Source organism: Somniosus microcephalus, chromosome 2 (assembly GCF_052327205.1).
Source record: "Somniosus microcephalus isolate GS21.2 chromosome 2, FLI_Smic_1.0, whole genome shotgun sequence".
NCBI lineage: Eukaryota > Metazoa > Chordata > Chondrichthyes > Squaliformes > Somniosidae > Somniosus > Somniosus microcephalus.
The window spans coordinates 213,375,462-213,401,479 of NC_140988.1; the positions used below are offsets into that span (position 1 = coordinate 213,375,462).

Here is a 26,018-nt window from a genome sequence, read left to right on the forward strand (position 1 = left end):
AGGGGAGAAGGAGTGAAGGGGAGAAGGACTGAAGGGGAGAAGGAGTGAAGGGGAGAAGGACTGAAGGGGCGAAGGAGTGAAGGAGAGAAGGAGTGAAGGGGAGAAGGAGTGAAGGGGAGAAGGAGTGAAGGGGAGAAGGAGTGAAGGCGAGAAGGAGTGAAGGGGAGAAGGAGTGAAGGGGAGAAGGAGTGAAGGGGAGAAGGAGTGAAGAGGAGAAGGAGTGAAGGCGAGAAGGAGTGAAGGGGAGAAGGAGTGAAGGGGAGAAGGAGTGAAGGGGAGTAGGAGTGAAGGGGAGAAGGAGTGAAGGGGAGAAGGAGTGAAGGAGAGAAGGAGTGAAGGAGAGAAGGAGTGAAGGGGAGAAGGAGTGAAGGGGAGAAGGAGTGAAGGGGAGAAGGAGTGAAGGGGAGAAGGAGTGAAGGGGAGAAGGAGTGAAGGGGAGAAGGAGTGAAGGGGAGAAGGAGTGAAGGAGAGAAGGAGAGAAGGAGTGAAGGTGAGAAGGAGTGAAGGGCAGAAGGAGTGAAGGAGTGAAGGAGAGAAGGAGAGAAGGAGAGAAGGAGAGAAGGAGTGAAGGTGAGAAGGAGTGAAGGGGAGAAGGAGTGAAGGGGAGAAGGGGAGATGGAGTGAAGGGGGAGGAGTGAAGGGGAGAAGGAGTGAAGGGGAGAAGGAGTGAAGGGGAGAAGGAGTGAAGGGGAGAAGGAGTGAAGGAGAGGAGTGAAGGGGAGAAGGAGTGAAGGGGAGAAGGAGTGAAGGGGAGAAGGAGTGAAGGGGAGAAGGAGTGAAGAGGAGAAGGAGTGAAGGGGAGAAGGAGTGAAGGGGAGAAGGAGTGAAGGAGAGAAGGAGTGAAGGGGAGAATGAGTGAAGGGGAGAAGGAGTGAAGGGGAGAAGGAGTGAAGGGGAGAAGGAGTGAAGGGGAGAAGGAGTGAAGAGGAGAAGGAGTGAAGGGGAGAAGGAGTGAAGGAGAGAAGGAGTGAAGGGGAGAAGGAGTGAAGGGGGAGAAGGAGTGAAGGGGAGAAGGAGTGAAGGGGAAAAGCAGTGAAGGGGAGAAGGAGTGAAGGAGAGAAGGAGTGAAGGGGAGAAGGAGAGAAGGGGTGAAGGAGTGAAGGGGAGAAGGAGTGAAGGGGAGAGGGAGTGAAGCGGAGAAGGAGTGAAGGGGAGAAGGAGTGAAGGGGAGAAGGAGTGAAGGAGAGAAGGAGTGAAGGGGAGAAGGAGTGAAGGAGTGAAGGAGTGAAGGAGAGAAGGAGAGAAGGAGAGAAGGAGTGATGGTGAGAAGGAGTGAAGGGGAGAAGGAGTGAAGGGGAGAAGGAGTGAAGGGGAGAAGGAGTGAAGGGGAGATGGAGTGAAGGGGGAGGAGTGAAGGGGAGAAGGAGTGAAGGGGAGAATGAGTGAAGGGGAGAAGGAGTGAAGGGGAGAAGGAGTGAAGGGGAGAAGGAGTGAAGGGGAGAAGGAGTGAAGGGGAGAAGGAGTGAAGGGGAGAAGGAGTGAAGGGGAGAAGGAGTGAAGGAGAGAAGGAGTGAAGGGGGAGAAGGTGTGAAGGGGGAGAAGGAGTGAAGGGGAGAAGGAGTGAAGGGGAAAAGCAGTGAAGGGGAGAAGGAGTGAAGGGGAGAAGGAGTGAAGGAGAGAAGGAGTGAAGGGGAGAAGGAGAGAAGGGGAGAAGGAGTGAAGGGGAGAGGGAGTGAAGGGAGAGGGAGTGAAGCGGAGAAGGAGTGAAGGAGAGAAGGAGTGAAGGGGAGAAGGAGTGAAGGGGAGATGGAGTGAAGGGGAGAAGGAGTGAAGGGGAGAAGGAGTGAAGGGGAGAAGGAGTGAAGGGGGAGGAGGAGTGAAGGAGAGAAGGGGTGAAGGGGAGAAGGAGTGAAGGGGAGAAGGAGTGAAGGGGAGAAGGAGTGAAGGGGAGAAGGAGTGAAGGGGAGAAGGAGTGAAGGGGAGAATGAGTGAAGGGGAGAAGGAGTGACGGGGAGAAGGAGTGAAGGGGAGATGGAGTGAAGGGGAGAAGGAGTGAAGAGGAGAAGGAGTGAAGGGGAGAAGGAGTGAAGGGGAGAAGGAGTGAAGGGGAGAAGGAGTGAAGAGGAGAAGGAGTGAAGGGGAGAAGGAGTGAAGGGGAGAAGGAGTGAAGGGGAGAAGGAGTGAAGGCGAGATGGAGTGAAGGGGAGAAGGAGTGAAGAGGAGAAGGAGTGAAGGGGAGAAGGAGTGAAGGGAGAAGGAGTGAAGGGGAGAAGGAGTGAAGGGAGAAGGCGTGAAGGGGAGAAGGAGTGAAGAGGAGAAGGAGTGAAGGGGAGAAGGAGTGAAGGGGAGAAGGAGTGAAGGGGAGAAGGATGAAGGGGAGAAGGAGTGAAGGGAGAAGGAGTGAAGGGGAGAAGGAGTGAAGGGGAGAAGGAGTGAAGGGGAGAAGGAGTGAAGGGGAGAAGGAGTGAAGGGGAGAAGGAGTGAAGGGGAGAAGGAGTGAAGGGGAGAAGGAGTGAAGGAGAGAAGGAGTGAAGGGGAGAAGGAGTGAAGGGGAGAAGGAGTGAAGGGGAGAAGGAGTGAAGGGGAGAAGGAGTGAAGGGGAGAAGGAGTGAAGGGGAGAAGGAGTGAAGAGGAGAAGGAGTGAAGGGAGATGGAGTGAAGGGGAGAAGGAGTGAAGGGGAGAAGGAGTGAAGGGGAGAAGGAGTGAAGGGGAGAGGAGTGAAGGGGAGAAGGAGTGAAGGGAGAAGGAGTGAAGGAGAGAAGGAGTGAAGGGAGAAGGAGTGAAGGGGAGAAGGAGTGAAGGAGAGAAGGAGTGAAGGAGAGAAGGAGTGAAGGGGAGAAGGAGTGAAGGGGAGAAGGAGTGAAGGGGAGAAGGAGTGAAGGGGAGAAGGAGTGAAGGGGAGAAGGAGTGAAGGGAGAAGGAGTGAAGGAGAGAAGGAGTGAAGGAGAGAAGGAGAGAAGGAGAGAAGGAGAGAAGGAGAGAAGGAGAGAGGAAGGGAGAAGGAGTGAAGGGGAGAAGGAGTGAAGGAGAGAAGGAGTGAAGGAGAGAAGGAGAGAAGGAGTGAAGGGGAGAAGGAGTGAAGGGGAGAAGGAGTGAAGGGGAGAAGGAGTGAAGGGGAGAAGGAGTGAAGGAGAGGAGTGAAGGGGAGAAGGAGTGAAGGGGAGAAGGAGTGAAGGGAAGAAGGAGTGAAGAGGAGAAGAGTGAAGGGGAGAAGGAGTGAAGGGGAGAAGGAGTGAAGGAGAGAAGGAGTGAAGGGAGAAGGAGTGAAGGAGAGAAGGAGAGAAGGAGTGATGGTGAGAAGGAGTGAAGGGAGAAGGAGTGAAGGGGAGAAGGAGTGAAGGGGAGAAGGAGTGAAGGGGAGATGGAGTGAAGGGGGAGGAGTGAAGGGGAGAAGGAGTGAAGGGGAGAATGAGTGAAGGGGAGAAGGAGTGAAGGGGAGAAGGAGTGAAGGGGAGAAGGAGTGAAGGGGAGAAGGAGTGAAGGGGAGAAGGAGTGAAGGGGAGAAGGAGTGAAGGAGAGAAGGAGTGAAGGGGGAGAAGGAGTGAAGGGGAGAAGGAGTGAAGGGGAGAAGGAGTGAAGGGGAAAAGCAGTGAAGGGGAGAAGGAGTGAAGGGGAGAAGGAGTGAAGGAGAGAAGGAGTGAAGGGGAGAAGGAGAGAAGGGGAGAAGGAGTGAAGGGGAGAGGGAGTGAAGGGGAGAGGGAGTGAAGCGGAGAAGGAGTGAAGGAGAGAAGGAGTGAAGGGGAGAAGGAGTGAAGGGGAGATGGAGTGAAGGGGAGAAGGAGTGAAGGGGAGAAGGAGTGAAGGGGAGAAGGAGTGAAGGGGAGGAGGAGTGAAGGAGAGAAGGGGTGAAGGGGAGAAGGAGTGAAGGGGAGAAGGAGTGAAGGGGAGAAGGAGTGAAGGGGAGAAGGAGTGAAGGGGAGAATGAGTGAAGGGGAGAAGGAGTGAAGGGGAGAAGGAGTGAAGGGGAGATGGAGTGAAGGGGAGAAGGAGTGAAGAGGAGAAGGAGTGAAGGGGAGAAGGAGTGTAGGGGAGAAGGAGTGAAGGGGAGAAGGAGTGAAGAGGAGAAGGAGTGAAGGGGAGAAGGAGTGAAGGGGAGAAGGAGTGAAGGGGAGAAGGAGTGAAGGCGAGATGGAGTGAAGGGGAGAAGGAGTGAAGAGGAGAAGGAGTGAAGGGGAGAAGGAGTGAAGGGGAGAAGGAGTGAAGGGGAGAAGGAGTGAAGGGGAGAAGGAGTGAAGGGGAGAAGGCGTGAAGGGGATAAGGAGTGAAGGGGAGAAGGAGTGAAGAGGAGAAGGAGTGAAGGGGAGAAGGAGTGAAGGGGAGAAGGAGTGAAGGGGAGAAGGATGAAGGGGAGAAGGAGTGAAGAGGAGAAGGAGTGAAGGGGAGAAGGAGTGAAGGGGAGAAGGAGTGAAGGGGAGAAGGAGTGAAGGGGAGAAGGAGTGAAGGGGGAGAAGGAGTGAAGGGGAGAAGGAGTGAAGGGGAGAAGGAGTGAAGGGGAGAAGGAGTGAAGGGGAGAAGGAGTGAAGGGGAGAAGGACTGAAGGGGCGAAGGAGTGAAGGAGAGAAGGAGTGAAGGGGAGAAGGAGTGAAGGGGAGAAGGAGTGAAGGGGAGAAGGAGTGAAGGCGAGAAGGAGTGAAGGGGAGAAGGAGTGAAGGGGAGAAGGAGTGAAGGGGAGAAGGAGTGAAGGGGAGAAGGAGTGAAGAGGAGAAGGAGTGAAGGCGAGAAGGAGTGAAGGGGAGAAGGAGTGAAGGGGAGAAGGAGTGAAGGGGAGTAGGAGTGAAGGGGAGAAGGAGTGAAGGGGAGAAGGAGTGAAGGAGAGAAGGAGTGAAGGAGAGAAGGAGTGAAGGGGAGAAGGAGTGAAGGGGAGAAGGAGTGAAGGGGAGAAGGAGTGAAGGGGAGAAGGAGTGAAGGGGAGAAGGAGTGAAGGGGAGAAGGAGTGAAGGGGAGAAGGAGTGAAGGGAGAAGGAGTGAAGGAGAGAAGGAGTGAAGGAGAGAAGGAGAGAAGGAGTGAAGGTGAGAAGGAGTGAAGGGGAGAAGGAGTGAAGGGGAGAAGGAGTGAAGGGGAGAAGGAGTGAAGGGGAGAAGGAGTGAAGGGGAGAAGGAGTGAAGGGGAGAAGGAGTGAAGGAGAGGAGTGAAGGGGAGAAGGAGTGAAGGGGAGAAGGAGTGAAGGGAAGAAGGAGTGAAGAGGAGAAAAAGTGATGGGGAGAAGGAGTGAAGGGGAGAAGGAGTGAAGGAGAGAAGGAGTGAAGGGGAGAAGGAGTGAAGGAGTGAAGGAGTGAAGGAGAGAAGGAGAGAAGGAGAGAAGGAGAGAAGGAGTGAAGGTGAGAAGGAGTGAAGGGGAGAAGGAGTGAAGGGGAGAAGGAGTGAAGGGGAGAAGGAGTGAAGGGGAGATGGAGTGAAGGGGGAGGAGTGAAGGGGAGAAGGAGTGAAGGGGAGAAGGAGTGAAGGGGAGAAGGAGTGAAGGGGAGAAGGAGTGAAGGAGAGGAGTGAAGGGGAGAAGGAGTGAAGGGGAGAAGGAGTGAAGGGGAGAAGGAGTGAAGAGGAGAAGGAGTGAAGGGGAGAAGGAGTGAAGGGGAGAAGGAGTGAAGGAGAGAAGGAGTGAAGGGGAGATTGAGTGAAGGGGAGAAGGAGTGAAGGGGAGAAGGAGTGAAGGGGAGAAGGAGTGAAGGGGAGAAGGAGTGAAGAGGAGAAGGAGTGAAGGGGAGAAGGAGTGAAGGAGAGAAGGAGTGAAGGGGAGAAGGAGTGAAGGGGGAGAAGGAGTGAAGGGGGAGAAGGAGTGAAGGGGAGAAGGAGTGAAGGGGAAAAGCAGTGAAGGGGAGAAGGAGTGAAGGGGAGAAGGAGTGAAGGAGAGAAGGAGTGAAGGGGAGAAGGAGAGAAGGGGTGAAGGAGTGAAGGGGAGAAGGAGTGAAGGGGAGAGGGAGTGAAGCGGAGAAGGAGTGAAGGGGAGAAGGAGTGAAGGGGAGAAGGAGTGAAGGGGAGATGGAGTGAAGGGGAGAAGGAGTGAAGGGGAGAAGGAGTGAAGGGGAGAAGGAGTGAAGGGGAGAAGGAATGAAGGAGAGAAGGGGAGAAGGAGTGAAGGGGAGAAGGAGTGAAGGGGAGAAGGAATGAAGGGGAGAAGGAGTGAAGGGGAGAAGGAGTGAAGGGGAGAAGGAGTGAAGGGGAGAAGGAGTGAAGGGGAGAAGTAGTGAAGGGGAGAATGAGTGAAGGGGAGAAGGAGTGAAGGGGAGAAGGAGTGAAGGGGGAGAAGGAGTGAAGGAGAGAAGGGGTGAAGGGGAGAAGGAGTGAAGGGGAGAAGGAGTGAAGCAGAGAAGGAGTGAAGGGGAGAAGGAGTGAAGGGGAGAAGGAGTGAAGGGGGAGAAGGAGTGAAGGGGAGAAGGAGTGAAGGGGGAGAAGGAGTGAAGTGGAGAAGGAGTGAAGGGGAGATGGAGTGAAGGGGAGAAGGAATGAAGGGGAGAAGGAGTGAAGGGGGAGAAGGAGTGAAGGGAGAGAAGGAGTGAAGGGGAGAAGGAGTGAAGGGGAGAAGGAGTGAAGGGGAGAAGGAGTGAAGGGGGAGAAGGAGTGAAGGGGAGATGGAGTGAAGGGGAGAAGGAGTGAAGGGGGAGAAGGAGTGAAGGGGAGAAGGAGTGAAGGGGGAGAAGAAGTGAAGGGGGAGAAGGAGTGAAGCGGAGAAGGAGTGAAGGGGAGAAGGAGTGAAGGGGAGAAGAAGTGAAGGGGAGAAGGAGTGAAGGGGAGAAGGAGTGAAGGGGAGAAGGAGTGAAGGGGAGAAGGAGTGAAGGGGAGAAGGAGTGAAGGGGAGAAGGAGTGAAGGGGAGAAGGAGTGAAGGGGGAGAAGCATGGGGGAAATGAAGGGGAGAAGGAAGCAGCTGAAAAGAAATTTGGAAATGGAGGGGGAAGAACCAATTGTCGTGATCCATGTTGGAACCATAGGAAAGAACAGGGAGGAGGTCCTAATAAGGGAGTAGTAGGAGTTAGGAGCTAAATTAAAAAGAAGGACTTTGAGGGTGATAATCTCCAGATTACTACCCAAGGCACATGCTAATTGGCATAGGGATGAACAGCTCAGGAAAGTAAATGCGTGGTTAAAGGAGTGGCGTGGGAAGGTGGTGCTGCATTTCATGGGAAACTGGCACCAGTACTGGGAAAGGAAGGAGCTGGGACATACTGCACCTGAACCAGACTGGGACAAATGTCCTAAAAGAATAAATAGGGCTGTAGAAAGGACTTTAAACCAATAAAGGAAGGGAAGGGTTTGGGTAGAAATTATACCAAAAATGATGGTAAGCTAAAGATAACAAAAGAAGGGATGAGAGCAGAGGCCAGAGTACAAAGTGATTAAGATAATATAAATACATCAGGTACGGAAAAAATTGTAGGAAGTAATAATAAAACACCTGTTAAAAATAAAGCAAGAGTGATGAAAAGTAAGAACATCTTAAATTGCTGGTATAACAATGTGCAGAGAATCAGCAACAAAATGTGTGATAAATCAAAAAATGTGACAAAAACACCATCAGGGCATGTGGGCAGGATGGGGACGGAGTTTTGTACATAAATGCACGTAGCATAAGCAATAAAACAAGCAAGCTATAAGCACAAATTCAGCTTAAAGAGTATGATGCACCCTGTAGTAGCTATTAGAGAGACCTGGCTACAAGATGGGTTTGACTGGGAGCTAAATATTCCAGGCTACAAGATCTTAGAAAGGATAGGGAAACTGGGAAAGGTAGCAATATTGATAAAAGACAATTACAGCAGTAGCAATAAGGGATTTCAGTAAGGGTGAGTGGCAGTGGGAATACTTTGGGTAGAATTAAAGATCAGCAAAGGACTCAAGGCTCTAGTGGGGTTTGGTCTACAGACCTCCTGATAGTAGTGATGTGGTGGCGAGATTTATAAATACAGAGATCAGCGAAGTATTTAGCAAAAACAATGCAGTTATAATAGAGTTAGAGTTAGAGTTTTTACAGCACAGAAAGAGGCCCTTCGGCCCATCGTGTCTGCGCCGCCCATCCATCCCTGTCCAGTCTAATCCCATTTTCCAGCATTTGGTCCATAGCCTTGTATGCAATGGCATTTCAAGTGCTCATCCAAATGCTTCTTGAAATGGCTGGTTTAAATTTTTACGTAGACTGGAAGAAGCAGAACAGATCAAGTCATAAAGGCAATACATTTCTAGAGTTTCGGGACAGTTTTCTGGAACAATATGACAAGGGAAGAGGCCACACTAAACTTAGTTATGAGTAATGGACCAGAATTAGTTAACAATCTGCTGGTAAGGGAACATCTTGTGAACAGTGACCATAATATGATTGAATTTGATATTAGGTTTGAGAGGTTGAAGGGAGAATCACAAACATAAGAACATAAGAACATAAGAAATAGGAGCAGGAGTAGGCCAATCGGCCCCTCGAGCCTGCTCCGCCATTCAATAAGATCATGGCTGATCTGATCCTAACCGCCAATCCACTATCACAGAACCATCTCCTGAATCTAACAGAATTAGACACACGAAATAGGAGCAGGATCAGGCTACACGGCCCCTGGGCCCGCTCCGCTACCCACAGGGCCATGACCGATCCGAACCTAGACTCATGTCCAAATTCCTGCCCGCTCCCCGTAACCCTTAATTCCCTTTACTTCTAGGAAACTGTCTATTTCTGTTTTAAATTTATGTAATGATGTAGCTTCTACAGCTTTTTGGGGCAGCATATTCCATGGACCTACCACCCTCTGAGTGAAGTAGTTCCTCCTCATCTCAGTTTCAAAAGAGCAGCCCCTTATTCTAAGACTATGCCCCCTAGTTCTAGTTTCACCCATCATCGGGAACATCTTCCCTGCATCCACCCGATCCAACCCCTTCACAATCTTATATGTTTCAATAAGATCGCCTCTCATTCTTCTGAACTCCAATGAGTAGAGTCCCAATCTACTCAACCTCTCCTCATATGTCCATCCCCTCATCCCCGGGATTAACCGAGTGAACCTTCTTTGTACTGACTCGAGAGCAAGTATGTCCTTTCTCAAGTATGGACACCAAAACTGTATGCAGTATTCCAGGTGCGGTCTCATCAATACCTTGTACAACTGAAGCAATACCTCCCTATTTTTATATTCTATCCCCCTAGCAATGAAAGCCAACATTCCATTGGCCTTCTTAATCACTTGCTGCACCTGCATACTAACCTTTTGAGTTTCGTGCACCAGGACCCCCAGATCCCTTTGTACTTCAGTACTTTCCAGTTTCTTGCCATTAAGATAATAACTTGCTCTACGATTTTTCCTGCCAAAGTGCATAACCTCACACTTTCCAGTATTGTATTCCATCTGCCAAATCTCTGCCCACTTACTTAGCCTGCCTATGTCCCCTTGAAGGTTATTATGTCCTCCTCACTCACTACTTTCCCCCCCATCTTAGTATCATCTGCAAACTTTGATATGTTACACTCGGTCCCCTCCTCCAAATCGTCCAAGGTCTTAAATTAAAATAAAGCAAACTTCAAGGGGATGCAACATAAACTGACCACAGTAAACCGGGCTGAACTGTTCCCGGGTAATCCAACAGATAAGTAGCAGGAAGTTTTTTAAATTCGTTCATGGAATGTGGGTGTCGCTGGCAAGGCCAGCATTTATTACCCATCTCTAATTGCCCTTGAGAAGGTGGTGGTGAGCCACCTTCTTGAACCGCTGCAGTCCGTGTGGTGAAGGTACTCCCACAATGCTGTTAGGGAGGGAGTTCCAGGATTTTGACCCAGCGATGATGAAGGAACAGCAATATATTTCCAAGTCAGGATTGTGTGTGACTTGGAGGGGAACTTGCAGGTGATGATGGTCCCATGTGCCTGCTGCCCTTATCCTTCTAGGTGGTGGAGGTCGCGGGTTTGGGAGTTGCCGTTGAAGAAGCCTTGGCGAGTTGCTGCAGTGCACCTTGTAGATGATACACACTGCAGCCACGGTGCGCCGGTGGTGGGACTGAATGTTTAAGGTGGTGGAGGGAGTTAATGTTTAAGGTGGTGGATCGGGTGACAATCAAGTGGGCTGTTTTCTCCTGGATGGTGTCGAGCTTCTTGAGTATTGTTGGAGCTGCACTCATCCAGGCAAGTGGAGCGTATTCCATCACACTCCTGACGTGTGCCTTGTAGATGGTGGAAAGCTTTGGGGAGTCAGGAGGTAAGACACTCGCCACATAATACCCAGCTTCTGACCTGCTCTTGTAGCCACAGTATGTATGTGGCTGGTCCAGTTAAGTTTCTGGACGATGGTGACCCCCAGGCTGTTAATGGTGGGGGATTCGGCAATGGTAATGCCGTTGAATGTCAAGGGGCAGTGGTTAGACTCTCTCTTGATGAAGATAGTCATTGCCTGGCACTTGTGTGGCGCGAATGTTACCTGCCACTTATCAGCCCAAGCCTGAAGGTCGTCCAGGTCTTGCTGCATACGGGTACAGACTGCTTCATTATCTGAGGAGTTGCGAATGGAACTGAACACTGCAATCATCAGCGAATATCCCCACTTCTGACCCTATGATGGAGGGAAGGTCATTGATGAAGCAGCTGAAGATGGTTGGGCCTAGGATACTGCTCTGAGGAACTCCTGCAGAGATGTCCTGGGGCTGAGATGATTGACCTTCAACCACCACAACCATCTTCCTTTGTGCTAGATATGACTCCAGCCAGTGGAGAGTTTTCCCCCCGATTCCCATTGACTTCAGTTTTACTAGGGCTCCTTGATGCCACACTCGGTCAAATGCTGCCTTGATGTCAAGGGCAGTCACTCTCACCTCACCTCTGGAATTCAGCTCTTTTGTCTATGTTTGGACCAAAGCTGTAATGAGGTCTGGAGCCGAATGGTCCTGGCGGAACCCAGACTGAGCATTGGTGAGCAGGTTATTGGTGAGTAAGTGTCGCTTGATAGCACTGTCAATGACACCTTCCATCATTTTGCTGATGATTGAGAGTAGACTGATGGGGCGGTAATATGCCGGATTGGATTTGTCCTGCTTTTTGTGGACAGGACATACCTGGGCAGTTTTCCACATTGTCGGGTAGATGCCAGTGCTGTAGCTGTACTGGAACAGCTTGGCTGGAGGCGCAGCTAGTTCTGGAGCACAAGTCTTCAGCACGATAGCCGGGATGTTGTCGGGGCCCGAAAGAAGTATTTGCTACAAAACAAAACCAGTACATACCCCTAAAAGACAAAAGCTCCATTTGTGTAGTTAAGCAACCATGGTCACCAAATGAGATAAAAGACAGCATCAAGCTAAAGAAAAAGGCTTACACAAATGCAAGGAAAAGTTGAAATCCAGTGGACTAGGAAAGCAATAAAAAGCAACAAAGAGATACAAAGAAAGTATAAAAAGAGAATATGAAAAAATCTTGCACGTGGCATCAAAGCTACCAGTAAAAATGTTGTAAAATATACTAAGAGAAAGAGTATGGTAAAGGGGAATGTGGGCTCATTAAAGACAGAAGCAGGTGATAGTGTAATTGAAAATAAGGAAATGGCAGACTTGTTAAACAAATACTTTGTATCAGTCTTCAGGAAGAGGATAAAATACCAGTGTTAGTAAACTAAAAATAAGTCATAGAGAGGAACTTACTTGATTTAATACAAGTAAAAAATGGTACTGGACAAAATAATGGGACTTAAGACAGACAAATCTCCTTGATCTGATGGTTTCTACCCCAGGGTATAAAGAACATAACAGCATAAGAAATAGGAGCAGGAGTAGGCCATACGGCCCATCGAGTTTACTCCCCCATTCAATAAGATCATGGCTGATCTTCTACATCAACTCCACTTTCCCGCCCACCCCCCACATCCCTTGATTCCCTTCGTGCCCAAAAATCTATCGATTTCAATCTTGAATATACTCAATGACTCAGCATCCACAGCCCTCTGGGGTTGAGAATTCCAAAGATTCACAACCCTCTGAGTGAAGCAATTTCTCCTCATCTCAGTCCTAAATGGCCGATCTCTTATCCACAGACTATGACCCCCTAGTTCCAGACTCTCCAACCAGGAGAAACAGCCTCTCAGCAGCTACCCTGACAAGCCCAGAGAATATAAGCCCATTCTACTCAATAATAAATTACCCAATTTATTGATTTCAGTTACATACAGAGTGAGATTTGAACCCACGACCTCTAACCGCTATACTACTGTACCCTCAGAAGAAATAGGTGAGGAAATTGTAGATGCGTTAGTCATAAAGTGAGTGGCAATTTTTGTCATGTGGCCCTACTAACAATAAGGTTGTCATGTTTGCAAAATAAATGAGAAAAACAAAGAATAAAAAGGGTACAAAATGTCTAATTATCTCAGTGTTACTTTGAATAATTTAAAGAATAAGCAAACATCCGTAATATTCCCCCTGGATGCCCGAGATGCTAAACATTGGGCTGCAGTACTGGGTATTTAACAATACCATTAATGTACGGAATAGAGCAGTGCACAAGGTTGCATGGACCAACAGGCCCAAAATTTAGGTCTTGGCAAAGCTGAAATATACCATTACTAGTGCTTCAGGGTTCAGATCTTCCCAATGGGAAACATATTTTCTCTCTTCCCCACTGACCTCTGGTGTTCAGATATATGTCACAAATATTTTAAAGATGTACCTCTATTGCAGATTCGGGTACAATGTGATAGCAGAGCTTCAATAGAAGTAAAAATGGGGAGAGATGTAAAATGGGCGGCTGACTCGCCTGTCACACAATGTCAAAAAACAACCCCTTTTACTCTATTGCGAAATACTCAGAAACCTGTTCAATTCATAACATTTTACTGACCTTTGGCAAAATATTCTCTGTTGGGACCAATCAGTGTGTTGTAGGGATACCCATAGTAGGCTAGCGTGTAGGGATCACACGAGTAAACAATGTTTGCTTGAGGTGTTTCTGTTGGTCCCCCTTTTGCTGCTTTCTGGTAACGACTATACTGCTCTTTGTCCACAGGCTTGGCCAGGGTCACCTCAATGTAGGAACCTTCAAGGTCAGTTCCATTTAATTTCTCCATGGCAAGGACTGCATCATCCCTGGTAGTGAAATGAACAAAAGCGTAATCTCGAATTTTCTTTACCCGCTCCACACAGCCAGGGTTGAATTGACTAAAGATTTTTTTTATCGTGTCCTCCATGGTTTCAATCATCAGATTTCTCACGTATAGAATTTTAACAGTTTCCATCACATCTTCGTCAACATCAATCTCTGGTTCAGCCCAGTCGACCGCAATCTGGTGACCCCACAGCTGGATTCTTCCGGGCATCAGCTTTCTCCGCGCCATGGCAGCGGCCCGGTGACTTTCATACTCTACGAATGCAAATCCTCGGTTTTTCATCTTGTCAGCTGCACTGGCATAGACAATCACATCTAGCACACCTTCTGTTACTTTAGAAATCTCTTCTAAAATCTCTTCTCTTTTTTTCATTTTTGGAATGCCCCCAATGAAAAGTCTGCAGTTATCCACGCTGCTGCAGACACCCAGCAGCCTCCCTGGGCGTATCTCGTAGTTATTAAGCTCTCGGACTGCTCTTTTGGCCTCATGCTTGGCTGTGAACATGACAAAGGCATAACCTCGGTTTTTACCATCAAAGTCCATCATCAAGCGCATCTCGTACATCCGTCCCACAGACTCAAAAACGGGGACAAGCTCATCTTCATAAACATCGCGAGGAATTTTACCAATAAAGACCTCGCACCCACGGGGCGGAGGATGTCCCTCCCAACCGGGAGGCGGGCCACCATATTTGCGTTGGCCATTCTCTTGAACCATTGTGTAGCCTGTACGTTCCATAAGTGCAAGCAGGGTGGACTCATTAGGGGCGCCAGCAACACCTTCAAGGACTTTAGTTGAAGACATGTTGCAGGGATCTGTGCTCATCATGGTGCTGGAGTCTTCAGCTGTCATTCTGTCAAAACCATTCAAATTGTGCTCAGTCCTGAAAAGGCAGGAGAGAAAATTTCTTAGTTGGCATTATGAGAATAAATGAACAAACAAGTAAATTGGCATTTATATAGCGCCTTTCACGACCTCAGGATGTCCCAAAGTGCCTCTCAACCAATAAAGTACTTTTGAAAAATGGTCACTGTTGTAATGCAGGGAGAAACGGCAGCCAATTAGTGCACAGCAAGGTCCCACAAACAGCAATTAGATAAATGACAAGATAAAAGATGAAATTAGTCTATGCCAATGGAAATGAAAATCAGGTACGGTGTAAAACAGGCTGCCGATTCGCTACCAGCCCATTTCGCATAGTATATTAGGAAACCTTTGATGAATTTTTAGGTTCAAAAGATAACTGTACAAAATAGGACAGTGTACTTATTTTTACAAGAGCACAGCACGTTTACTCTTCATTACACATTGCTCTCTATATCATTCAAAAAAACTGGGCAGTCCACAGAATTGGAATTCTCTTTAAATGTGTCCAGTGGTGTACCGCAGGGATCGGTGCTGGGTCCCTTGTTGTTTGTAGTGTACATTAATGATTTAGATATGAACGTAGGAGGTATGATCAGTAAGTTCGCAGATGACATGAAAATTGGTGGAGTGGTAAATAGCGAGGAGGGAAGCCTCAGGCTACAGGACGATATAGACGGGTTGGTCAGATGGGCAGAACAGTGGCAAATGGAATTTAACCCTGAAAAGTGTGAGGTGATGCATTTTGGGAGGACTAACAAGGCAAGGGAATACACAATGAATGGTAGGACCCTAGGAAGGATAGATGATCAGGGGGACCTTGGTGTGCATGTACATAGATCCCTGAAGACAGCGGGACAGGTAGATAAGGTGGTTAAGAAGGCATATGGGACACTTGCCTTCATTAGCCGAGGCATAGAATATAAGAGCAGGGAGGTTATGATGGAGCTGTACAAAACGCTAGTTAGGCCACAGCTGGAATATTGTGTGCAGTTCTGGTCGCCACACTATAGGAAGGATGTGATTGCATTAGAGAGGGTGCAGAGGAGATTCACCAGGATGTTACCTGGGCTGGAGCGTTTTAGCTGTGAAGAGAGACTGGACAGGCTGGGGTTATTTTCCTTAGAGCAGAGGAGGCTGATTGAGGTGTACAAAATTATGAGGGACATAGATAGGGTAGATAGAAAGGAACTTTTCCCCTTAGTAGAGGGGTCAATAACCAGAGAGCATAGTTTCAAGGTAAGGGACAGGAAGTTTAGAGGGGATTTGAGGAAAAACTTTTTCACCCAGAGGGTGGTTGGAATCTGGAACTCACTGCCTGAAAGGGTGGTAGAGGCAGGAACCATCACAACATTCAAGAAGCATTTAGATGAGCACTTGAAACGCCATAGCATACAAGGCTATGGACCAAGTGCTGGAAAATGGGATTAGAATAGATAGGGCTTGATGGCCGGCGCAGACACGATGGGCCGAAGGGCCTCTTTCTGTGCTGTATAACTCTATGGGCTGGATTTTCATTCAGAAGTCGGGAAGGAGGTGGGACTACAACTTTCGGGTTGTAGTCCCGCCTCCATCGAGATGCGGCCAATCCACGTGATTTTCACTTGATTGACCTTGTTGAGCCCGCCCAGCGGGCTCAGCAGGCCAATTAAGGGCCACCCGGCAACAGGTGACATCACAGACTGAAGTTCCATCTGTCAAGACGTGTTGACAGATGAAATATCAGTGTTTCACAGCTGTTTGAAGCTGTGAAACACTGACAGTCTTACTTCTAACCTGAGTCCTTCTACGCAGACTCAGTTAGAAATCTCGCCGGCACTGAAAGCTGCAGGCTGTCACTTTTGACAGATCGCAGCCATTCTGCTTTCTGTGCCAGCTGAATAATGGACTTCCGAAGCCTAGAGGAAGGAAGGCTGTAAAGGTAAGTACAGGTAATTTAAACTTCTTTACACACTTTAGACACACCAAACACACTTACCTTTGTACTCATGCACCCATCACTCACCTGAACACCAATATCTCGACCCCTCCAAGTCCTTCAACCCGACGGCCCAACTCCTCTAACCTGGCGCGGTTTGGAGCCGTCGGGAATTCCACACGACACCCTTCAAAATAGGGATTAGGCTAAAAACTGCCTGTTAACTACCTGTTAACAGGCAGTTAATTGGCGCTAATCCCTTCCCGCCTCGGGTCGGTGGGTCCCAGTGCGGGGCGGGTACCCGCCTCCTTTGAAACTTACATGGAGGTGGGTTTTGGGCGGGATGGTGTCGGAATCCCCGAATTCAGGATTTTAGCCCCCCGCACGCCTAAAAGCCCGCCTCACGGCACACTGAAAATCAACCCCAAAACTCTATGATTCCTACGAAATCCAAGCAGAGAGGACCTGTGGGAAGGAGGGAGGAGGACAGTAGCAGTATGTTTGCGTGTGTGTGCTAGGCCGTTGTAGCAGAGCCTGGTCTCCAATCGTCTTGGATCCCCTTGCCATTGGACCAAGACCTTGCTCTGTCAAGCCCGTGTGGTAGCTGGTGTGCAATGGCCACTCCACGTTAAAATAATTCACGCACAGGCATCTACCACCCTTTAAAATGAAGTTCAGGACCTGGAATGTTAGGACCCTCATGGACAACCCCAACAGTGACAGACCGGAACGCCATACTGCTATCGTTGCCCGGGAGCTCAGACGCTTTGACATTGACATCGCCGCACTAAGTGAGACCCAGCGGGCAGGGGAAGGCAAGCTCAAGGAGCAAGGCGGTGGTTATACCTTCTTCTGGAAAGGCAAACCCGAAGAAGAACGCCGCCTCCATGGGGTAGGCTTCGCCATAAAAAATTAACTGGTCGGACATCTCAGAGACTCCCCTAGTGGTATAAGCAAGCGCCTCATGACTCTTCGACTCACCCTAGCCCGAAACCAGTACGCTACAGTCATCAGTGCATACGCTCCAACACTGGAAGCCACAGACGAGACCAAAGAGGAATTCTACTCCAGCCTCGAACAATCCCTGTCCCGAGTCCCAACGGGCGACAAGCTGATCCTCCTTGGCGACTTCAACGCCAGAGTTGGAAAGGACACAGACCTCTGGAGAGGTGTGATTGGCAGAGAGGGGGTAGGGAAAGCCAAGTCCAATGGTACCCTCCTGTCGAAATGCTTAAAACATGGCCTCGTCATAACCAACACCTTGTTCCGTCAGAGAGACAAGTACAAGGCTTCATGGCAGCACCCTCGTTCCAAGCACTGGCATCTGCTGGAGTACGTCATCGTCCGAGCGAGGGATCGCAAGGACGTCCACATCACCCGTGTCATGACAGGAGCTGATGACTGCTGGACAGACCACCGTCTAATCCACTCTGTCATCTCCATCAATGTAGCCCCAAAACAGCGGCGGCAACAGAAACAATATCGCAGGAAAATTAACGCTGGAGCACTCAAAGACCCCGCTAAGAAAGCCCTATTCAGCCTGTGCCTCACAAACAGCCTGACGACTCCCAGTGATGCAGAGACACAGAGTGCCCACAGCGTCTGGTCTGCACTCAAGGCCTCCATACTCAGCACCTGTGAAGAGACGCTCGGTCACTCGACCAGGAAACACCAAGACTGGTTCGGCGAGAACGACCAGGAGATCCAGGAGCTAATAAGCCGCAAGCGCAAGGCATTCCTGATCTGGAAACAGCAACAGAACTCGAGAGCAAGAAAGCAGCTCTACAGACGCCTGAAGGCCGAGGTCCAACAAAAAACTCGCGATCTAAAGAACAGATGGTGGGTGGAGAAAGCGCAGGAGATCCAGCAGCTAGCCGACAACCACGATGTGCGTGGATTCTTTAGCGCAGTCAAGACCATCTACGGCCCAAGCACCCAAGGCCCTTCCCCACTGCGGGCCAAGAACGGAGAGGTACTCATCAAGGACAGGGAAGCAGGCAGTGCCCGCTGGAAGGAGCACTTCGAAGATCTCCTTAACCACGACTCTGTCTTCGACACGAGTGTCCTCAACTCCATCCTGCAGCATGCTACCCACCATCATCTCAGCACAACCCCAGCCCGGCATGAGGTTGAAAAGGCCATCCGACAAGGCCTCAGCAGCAGATGGAATCCCCGCCGAGGCACTAAAGCATGGCGGAGAAGCACTACTGGCGTGAATTCATGAACTAATTTCTCTTACCTGGAAGGAGGAGAGCATGCCAGGAGAATCTCAGAGACGCCGTAATCGTGACCATCTTCAAGAAAGGTGACAAGTCCGATTGCGGTAATTACAGAGGAGTTACCCTGCTGTCTGCCACAGGGAAAGTCATCGCAAGAATCCTCCTCAATCGCCTTCTCCCAGTGGCTGAAGAGCTCCTCCCAGAGTCGCAATGCAGATTCTGCCCACTAAGGGGCGCAATGGACATGAACCTCACCGCACGTCAATTACAAGAGAAATGCAGAGAACAACACCAACCGCTGTACATGGCCTTCGTTGATCTCACAAAGGCCTTCAACACTGTCAACTGTGAGGGATTATGGAGTGTCCTCCTCAAATTCGGCTGCCCTCAAAAGTTTGTCACCATCCTCCGCCTGCTCCACGACGACATGCAAGCCGTGATCCTGACCAACGGTTCCACCACAGACCCAATTCACGTACGAACTGGGGTCAAGCAAGGCTGTGTCATCACACCAACGCTCTTCTCGATCTTCCTTGCTGCAATGCTCCACCTCACCCTCAGTAAGCTCCCCACTGGAGTGGAGCTAATTTACAGAACAAACGGGAAACTGTTCAACCTCCGTCGCCTCCAGTCCAGATCCAAGGTCATCCCATCCTCTGTCGTCGAATTACAGTATGCAGATGATGCTTGCGTCTGCGCTCACTCGGAGGTCGAACTCCAAACCATCGTCAACACCTTCACCGAAGTGTACGAGAGCATGGGCCTTACACTAAACATCCATAAGACAAAGGTCATCTACCAACCTGCCCCCACCACACAATGCTGCCCCCTGATTATCAAAATCCACGACAAGGCCTTGGACAACGTGGACCACTTTCCATACCTCGGGAGCCTACTGTCAACAAGCGCAGACGTCGACAACGAAGTCCAACACTGCCTTCAGTGTGCCAATGCAGCCTTCGGTCGCCTGAGGAAGAGAGTGTTTGAAGACCAGAACCTCAAACCCGGCACTAAGCTCATGGTCTACAGGGCAGCAGTGATACCCACCCTGCTGTATGCCTCAGAGACATGGACCATGTACAGCAGGCACCTCAAAGCACTGGAGAGGTACCACCAACGCTGCCTCCGCAAGATCCTGCAAATCCATTGGCAGGATAGGCGCACCAATGTCAGTGTTCTTGCTCAGGCCAACATCCCCAGCATCGAAGCTTTGACCACGCTCAATCAGCTCCGATGGATGGGTTACATTGTCCGCATGCCCGATACGAGACTCCCAAAACAAGCGCTCTACTCGGAGTTCCGGCACGGCAAGAAAGCCCCAGGTGAGCAGAGGAAACGCTTCAAAGACACCCTCAAAGCCTCCTTGAAAAAGTGTAACATCCCCACCGACACCTGGGAATCCCTGACCCAAGACCGCACAAAGTGGAGGAGAAGCATCCGGGAAGGCGCCGAACACCTCGAGTCTCTTCACCGGGAGCAAGCGGAAGTAAAGCAAGTGCAGTGATATGCCTTTTTGGAACATAATGTTGCATGAGATATGATGTTGCTTAAACCTGGACAAAGAAGATACCTTGTTGTGGCCAGGTAGTACTGGGGGGAATTTTCATTTTTAAAATCGACGGGTGGAAACGGGCGGTAACAGATTGGCTGCCCGTTTTACATTTCCATTAACTTCAACGGGTGTAAAATGGGTGGCTGGTCTGTTACAGCTGTTTTCTGCCTGGCGATGAAAATTCACCCCACTGTTTCTGCTTGAGTTTTGTGTATACCTTCTTATTAGTTATGGTTATTAGCACAATTCTGACCAGTGCTTCACTTCAATAGAAATACTTTTCTTGTACCATTGGATCATAGCTAGAAGAAAAGCAGATATTAACCAGATATGAATAAGATGTTTGCTTGATTTAACCTTTGTGTCTTGGATATGATCTGAACTTGGCAATAAAGGGGGAATGGGAAAGTCGAGCACAAAGGTGACCATTATAAAAAAAAACCCTTGTTGCATTTTGGAAGAAAACATTTCTTCACAAATAAAAGTGGGCACCCTGTTTAATGTATTGCCAGTTTCAAAGCCTTTATTGTTTTTATTCGTTCATGGGATGTGGGCGTGACTGACAAGGCCAGCATTTATTGCCCATCTAAGTTTAAAATGCATGTATGTAAATGCACAAAGTGTGGTGAATAAGGTTGGTGAGCTACAAGCACAATTAGCCGTGTGGCAATAACAGAAATATGACTTAAAATGGTGAGGACTGGGCGCATAATATTCACAGATACAAGGTGTTCAGAAAAGATAGGGAAGGAAAAAAGGGAGGTGGGGTGGCAGTACTGATTAGGGAAGACATTGCAGTGTTGAAAAGGGAGGATGTCCTTGAGGGGGCAAGGACAGAATCCATTTGGTTAGAGTTGAGAAGCAAAAAGGGTATGATCACGCTATTAGGTGTATTCTATAGGCCTCCAAATAGTGAGAGGGAGGTAGAGAAGCAAATCTGCAGGGAAATCACAGAGATGTGTAAGAACTATAAAGTGGTGATATTGGGGGACTTTAATTACTCAAATATCGATTGGGATAATGTTAGAGTAAAGGGAAAGGAGGGGGAGGAATTTCTGAAATGTATTCAGGAGAATTTCCTTGACCAGTATGTTCTCGGCCCAGCTAGGAAGGAGGCATTGCTGCATTTGGGGAATGAGGTGGGCCAAGTGGACCAAGTGCCTGTAGGAGAACACTTGGATACGAGTGATCATCGTATCATAAGGTTTAGATTAGTAATGGAGAAGAGCAAGGAACAATCTAAAGTAGAATTTCTAAATTGGAATGGATGGGGTGACAATTGATAGGCAGGATGTACTTAAGAGTGGATAAGTCGCCTGGTCTGGATGGCTTGCATTCCAGGTTGCTAAGGGAAGTGGGGGTGGAGATAGCGGAAGGGCTTGCCATAATCTTCCAATCTTCCCTAGATGCAGGGGAGGTGCCAAATGATTGGAAAGTGGCAAATGTGACACCCTTGTTCAAGAAGGGGTGCAAGGACAATCCTAGTAACTACAGGCCGGTCAGTTTAACATCAGTGGTGGGTAAGGTTTTAGAAACAATAATCAGGGGAAAAATTAATGGGCACTTGGAGAGGTTTAAGTTACAATAATTGAGGAGAGCCAGCACAGATTTGTAAAAGGCAGATCATGTTTGACTAATCCAATTGAATTTTTTGATGAAGTAACAGAAAAGTTTCATGAAGGGAATGCAGTGGATGTTGTCTATATGGATTTTAAGAAAGCGTTTGGCAACGTACCACATAAAAGGTTGGTTAACAAAATTGAGGCTCATGTAATAGGGGGTCAGCTTGGATAAGAAATTGGCTTAAGGACAGAAAACAGAGAGTCATGGTAATGGTTGTTTTACAGACTGGAGGATGGTAGACAGTGGTGTCCCCCAAGGTTCCCCAAGGGTCAGTGCTAGGACCACTGCTTTTTATTTATATAAATAAATGACCTGGATATTGAAACACAGAGTAAAATTTCAAAATTTGCCAATGATACCAAACTTGGAGGTATGGCGAACAGTGAGGATGATACCAGTAGACTGCAACAGGACATAGATCGGCTAGCAGAATGGGCAGACAAGTGGCAGATGGAATTTAATACAGAGAAGTGTGAGGTGATGCATTTTGGCAGAAGGGCTAGGAAGAGGCAATATACACTTAATGGCACAGTTCTAAAGAGTGTGCAGAGACAGAGGGACCTGGGAGTTCATGTGCATAGATCTTTGAAGGTGGCAGGACATATTGAGAGAGTAGTTAGCAAAGCATATGGGATCTTGGGCTTCATAAATAGAGGTATTGAGTACAAAAGCAGGGAAGTTATGCTGAATCTTTATAAAGCTCTGGTTAGGCCACAACTAGAGTATTGTGTCCAGTTCTGGTCACCACATTTTAGGAAGGATGTGAAGGCCCTTGAGAGAGTGCAGAGGAGATTTACCAGAATGGTTCCAGGGATGAGGGATTTTAGCTACAAGGTTAGGTTGGAGAAGCTGGGGTTGTTCTCCTTGGAACAAAGGAGGTTGAGGGGAGATTTGATAGAGGGGGTGTACAAGATTATGACAGGTTTGGATAAGGTAGACAGAGAAAGGCTGTTCCCATTAGCTGATGGTACAAGGACTAGGGGGACACAGATTTAAGGTTTTGGGCAAGAGATACAGGGGGGGATGCGAGGAAAAGCTTTTTTACGCAGCGAGTGGTAATGACCTGGAACTCGCTGCCGACAAGGGTGGTGGAAGCGGAGATGATCAATGATTTCAAAAGGAAATTGGATAAACACTTGAGGGAAATAAGCTTATAGGGATAGAGCAGGGAATGGGACTGACTGGATTGCTCTACAGAGTGCCGGCATGGACTCAATGGGCTGAATGGCCTCCTCTGTGCTGTAATGACTCTATGATTGCCTTTGAGAAGGTGGTGAGTCACTGCAGTCCATTTTCTTTGTAGGAGTTTGGTACAACTGAGTAGCTTGCTAGACCATTTCAGAGGACAATCAACCACATTGCTATGGGTCTGGAGTCACATATAGGCTAGACCAGGTAAGGAGATCAGATTTCCTTCCCTAAAGGGCATTAGTGAACCAGATGGGTTTTTAACGACAATCCAGTAATTCTTCAATCATAGTCACCATTACTGGTAATGACTTTTCATTCCAGATTTAATTAACTGAATTTAAATTCACCGGCTGACATGGTGGATTTGAACTCATGTCTTCCAGATCATTAGTCCAGGCCTTGGATTACTAGTCCAGTAACATAGCCACTATGCTACCGTACCCTTAACAAATTGCTTACACCTGTAGTTGAAAGTACACAGTGCATAATGTTTCAGCGACACCAGTGACTAACAGGAAACCTGAGTGCAGTTTCTGTACATTGAGCAATCTGTTTAGTTTCAAACTCAGAAGGCTAAATAATGCTATATGTTGATGTAAGTTAACTATTTGTTTCAGTGCTTCCTGATGTATAGCAGAGTGTTAAAAGGTTAAAAATTAATGCAAGCTTAAAGTACAAACAAATTAAAACCTTTATGCACATTGATTTATGTATACATTTTTAAGATCGGTATCTGCGTACTATGATATTTAATATAGAGTACATATCATCACACTGAAATCCCAAATGCCAAAACTGGATGTTCTCATACAGAGTCCTGCATGCAGTAACACTGTGTTCTTTGTGTGCAAACAATAGTTCATGAGGGAATTAGAGATAAGACCAGTTATAATAGCTTTTATGCATAATAATTGTTTGCCTAGTAGGGTCATATACCTACAGTTAACCAGCTGAGGTCTGTAGTAATATTTGTTATAAAGCAAAATAAAGCATAAACATATTTTATGTCCAAAAATAGATCAAGTTTAATGGATAACTGCACTGCCTAGTGAGCCACACAGACTCGGAAGGTCCCAGGCTCAACCCTCGGTCGGTGTCCAGTTAACTGCTCTTGGTCAGAGTGGCAATAACTAACCTCAGCTCCCATGGACGAGGGACGAGATAAAGACTCCTGGATTTGCACTCCCGATAGCTATCTAGTGTCTCCTGATGGAAACTGTGCGTGGATGAAGACAAATTGGCTTGGCTTGGCTATGATTTCCCCAGATCCAAATACTGTAGCATGTTAAGCACACCTGTGAAGGGATGGGCACTTGGTTGAATTACCAAATGGCTGCTGGCATCCATGAAACCATAACCAGCAATTCAGTATTTTCAGGAGGGAGGGGAGAGAATCAGAAAAAAAATTCAGTAAATCCGCAAACATAGAATTACTTGGGATTCTGTAGAGTTCTTTAATTCTACCTTTCAATAAGCACCATAATTGTTTTAAATTTACAAGACAGACATTGAGCAGATTATTAAAAAAAACTATTGAAGGCTTTCAGTAAACAGTTGACAATTTGAACACATATAATTGCAATCTTCTATTGCCCTAGGATAAAGGGTTTTACAAATGAATGCAGGATGTCAGGCAACTTGCTTGATTTCTTTGGAATTCAGGAGTGATGCAGGTTACACAGTTAATGGTCATTCTCACAAGTGAAAGAATCTTGATACTATTCTGGTACGGTGTTCACTTTATTCTATTGTCCACAATATTGACTGTTCAGCAATCTTGATTACATGCAATATGAATATATTATTGGGAGGGAATTAGGAAAGAGAAAAACTGAAAATGCCAATTGATAGAATGCCCATAGAAGAAAAAAAATAACATTGTTACGATTTCGGGACTGCCATAGTTTCTCGGGTTCAACAGCATCAGTCGCTCACATAGGTAGACTGAATGTGTTACTTTTATGGGAGTTGACTCATATTGCCCTTTAGCTGTTCGATAGCGGGACTAAGGGTGCAGCAATGGAACCTCCTGGTAACCTGATCCAGATATCCATGCCTCTGACTCAGGCTCCCAGCTCAGAGTTGTCACCTTTATGCAGAACTAAAGTCCAATCCAAAGACCAAGGAGATAGGGAGAGAAATGGGACCTATTAAAAGTGGCATCAACTGGGGAGCCTGACTGGCATTTATGCAGTGTAAGGGGATCCTGGCTATAGTTTTAGGGTATGATTATTACTAGTTATAGGTAGGATATTGGGGTGTTACACCTATTACTACTAGTTACTTTTGGACTATCAGTGAGTTATTGTATTATTGCTGGTTATGAGGGAAATCTAAGCGTTACCAGTATTACTATTAGTTGTCAGTGCAATTTCAATGTTGTTATTGGTGGAATCAAAGTTCCTCCCGCCTTTGGTTACCCCCTGCAAATTGCTCCCCCGCCCTCGGTTTCCCCTCTTCCCCGCCCTCGGTTTCCCCTCATTCACCTGCTCACAGGTGATATCCTGGTTCTTGAAACTTCTCGCACAACAGCTGCCAGCACAAAACCACAAACAACAATACTCAACCTCAGCGAACCCAACCTCTATAAGGTAAATGCAATAACATTTGCAGATGTCATGTGATCAGATGTCATGTGCTGAGAACATCACGTGATCAAACCTCCAGGAATGCCTCCAACCAGAGTTGGCAACTTGTAAGTGAGATTACTGAGAAAAGTCTGTGAGCTCATCATCCTTTACATTATATAAGGTCTGCCATTCATGGATTGCTGTACTGCTCATTTTTCTTTTTAAATGAACAGTGTAGTGTACTAAGCAGATTTCTTCTTAACTCTGTTACCCTCTTCCTCTTGAAAAGTTAGAAAATGTACAACTGTGATTTAGACAACTTATTTACATTTCACAATTAAATATGAGTTTATACGGTCAAATTAATTGAGTTACAGGTGTCTGGATATAGGTGTCTCCTGGAATGGAAGCTAAGGGGGTCATTTTAACCTCCAAAAACAGGTGGGTTTGGGTCAGGTAGGATGTTAAAATTTTTAAAATCTCAAACCCAAACCCTGCTTCAAACCCACCCACTCCGGTTTTAACGGGTGCAGAAAGGGGGCGAGGAACCAACCCACTCCCAGGAGGCAAGTGGCTAATTTAAATTTTTTAATGTAGCTTTGTGTGCCTCAGGTTTTATCTCTCTTCCAGCTTTAATGCTGGCTGGCTGGGTTTCCCGGGTTCCGGGAAACTCGGCAGCTACAGGGAGGCACTGCTTGTGGGCCAGGAGAGGCAGAAGTGATTTCCCCCAGCCCCCCAAGCTAACTTGCTTCCCTCCCCATGATTGGACCAACCTCTGTGCAATGGGACCCCCTGCGATTGGACTCCTGCCCCGCGGTCACTGACGCCCCCCCCCCCCACGATCACAGACCCACCCGACCCTTCATCTCTGCCCCCAAACTCTCTCCGACCCCCTGCGGTCACCACCCCACCCTCCAAACCACGCTGCACCCACCCACCCCATCCCCCTTGCGATCTCTACTCCAAGGAACAGGGAATCTAGCTGCTCCTGGCCTGCAGCCTCTTCTGCTGTGTTTCCCGCACAGGCAGAAGGGAGCCAAGCTTGTCAATCAGGCTGGCTTTCAGCCGGGGAACCTACTAAAAAAAAAC

General features: G+C 48.1%; 1 protein-coding gene across 8 annotated transcripts in view; it reads right to left on the bottom strand.

Moving 5' to 3' along the window:
- Positions 1-26,018, bottom strand: part of rbm47 (RNA binding motif protein 47) — a 381,884-nt gene that overhangs the window by 23,272 nt on the left and 332,594 nt on the right. For 6 of the 8 annotated variants that reach the window (XM_085969018.1, XM_085969062.1, XM_085969053.1 and 3 more), the window contains 2 exons: positions 12,728-13,875; positions 10,957-11,097 (listed from right to left, as the gene is read on the bottom strand). In XM_085969018.1, coding sequence (XP_085825144.1) covers positions 10,957-11,097; positions 12,728-13,875 — 1,289 coding nt within the window. The remainder of the gene's footprint in view (positions 1-10,956; positions 11,098-12,727; positions 13,876-26,018) is intronic. The other 2 variants (XM_085969080.1, XM_085969071.1) reach the window with 1 other exon arrangement.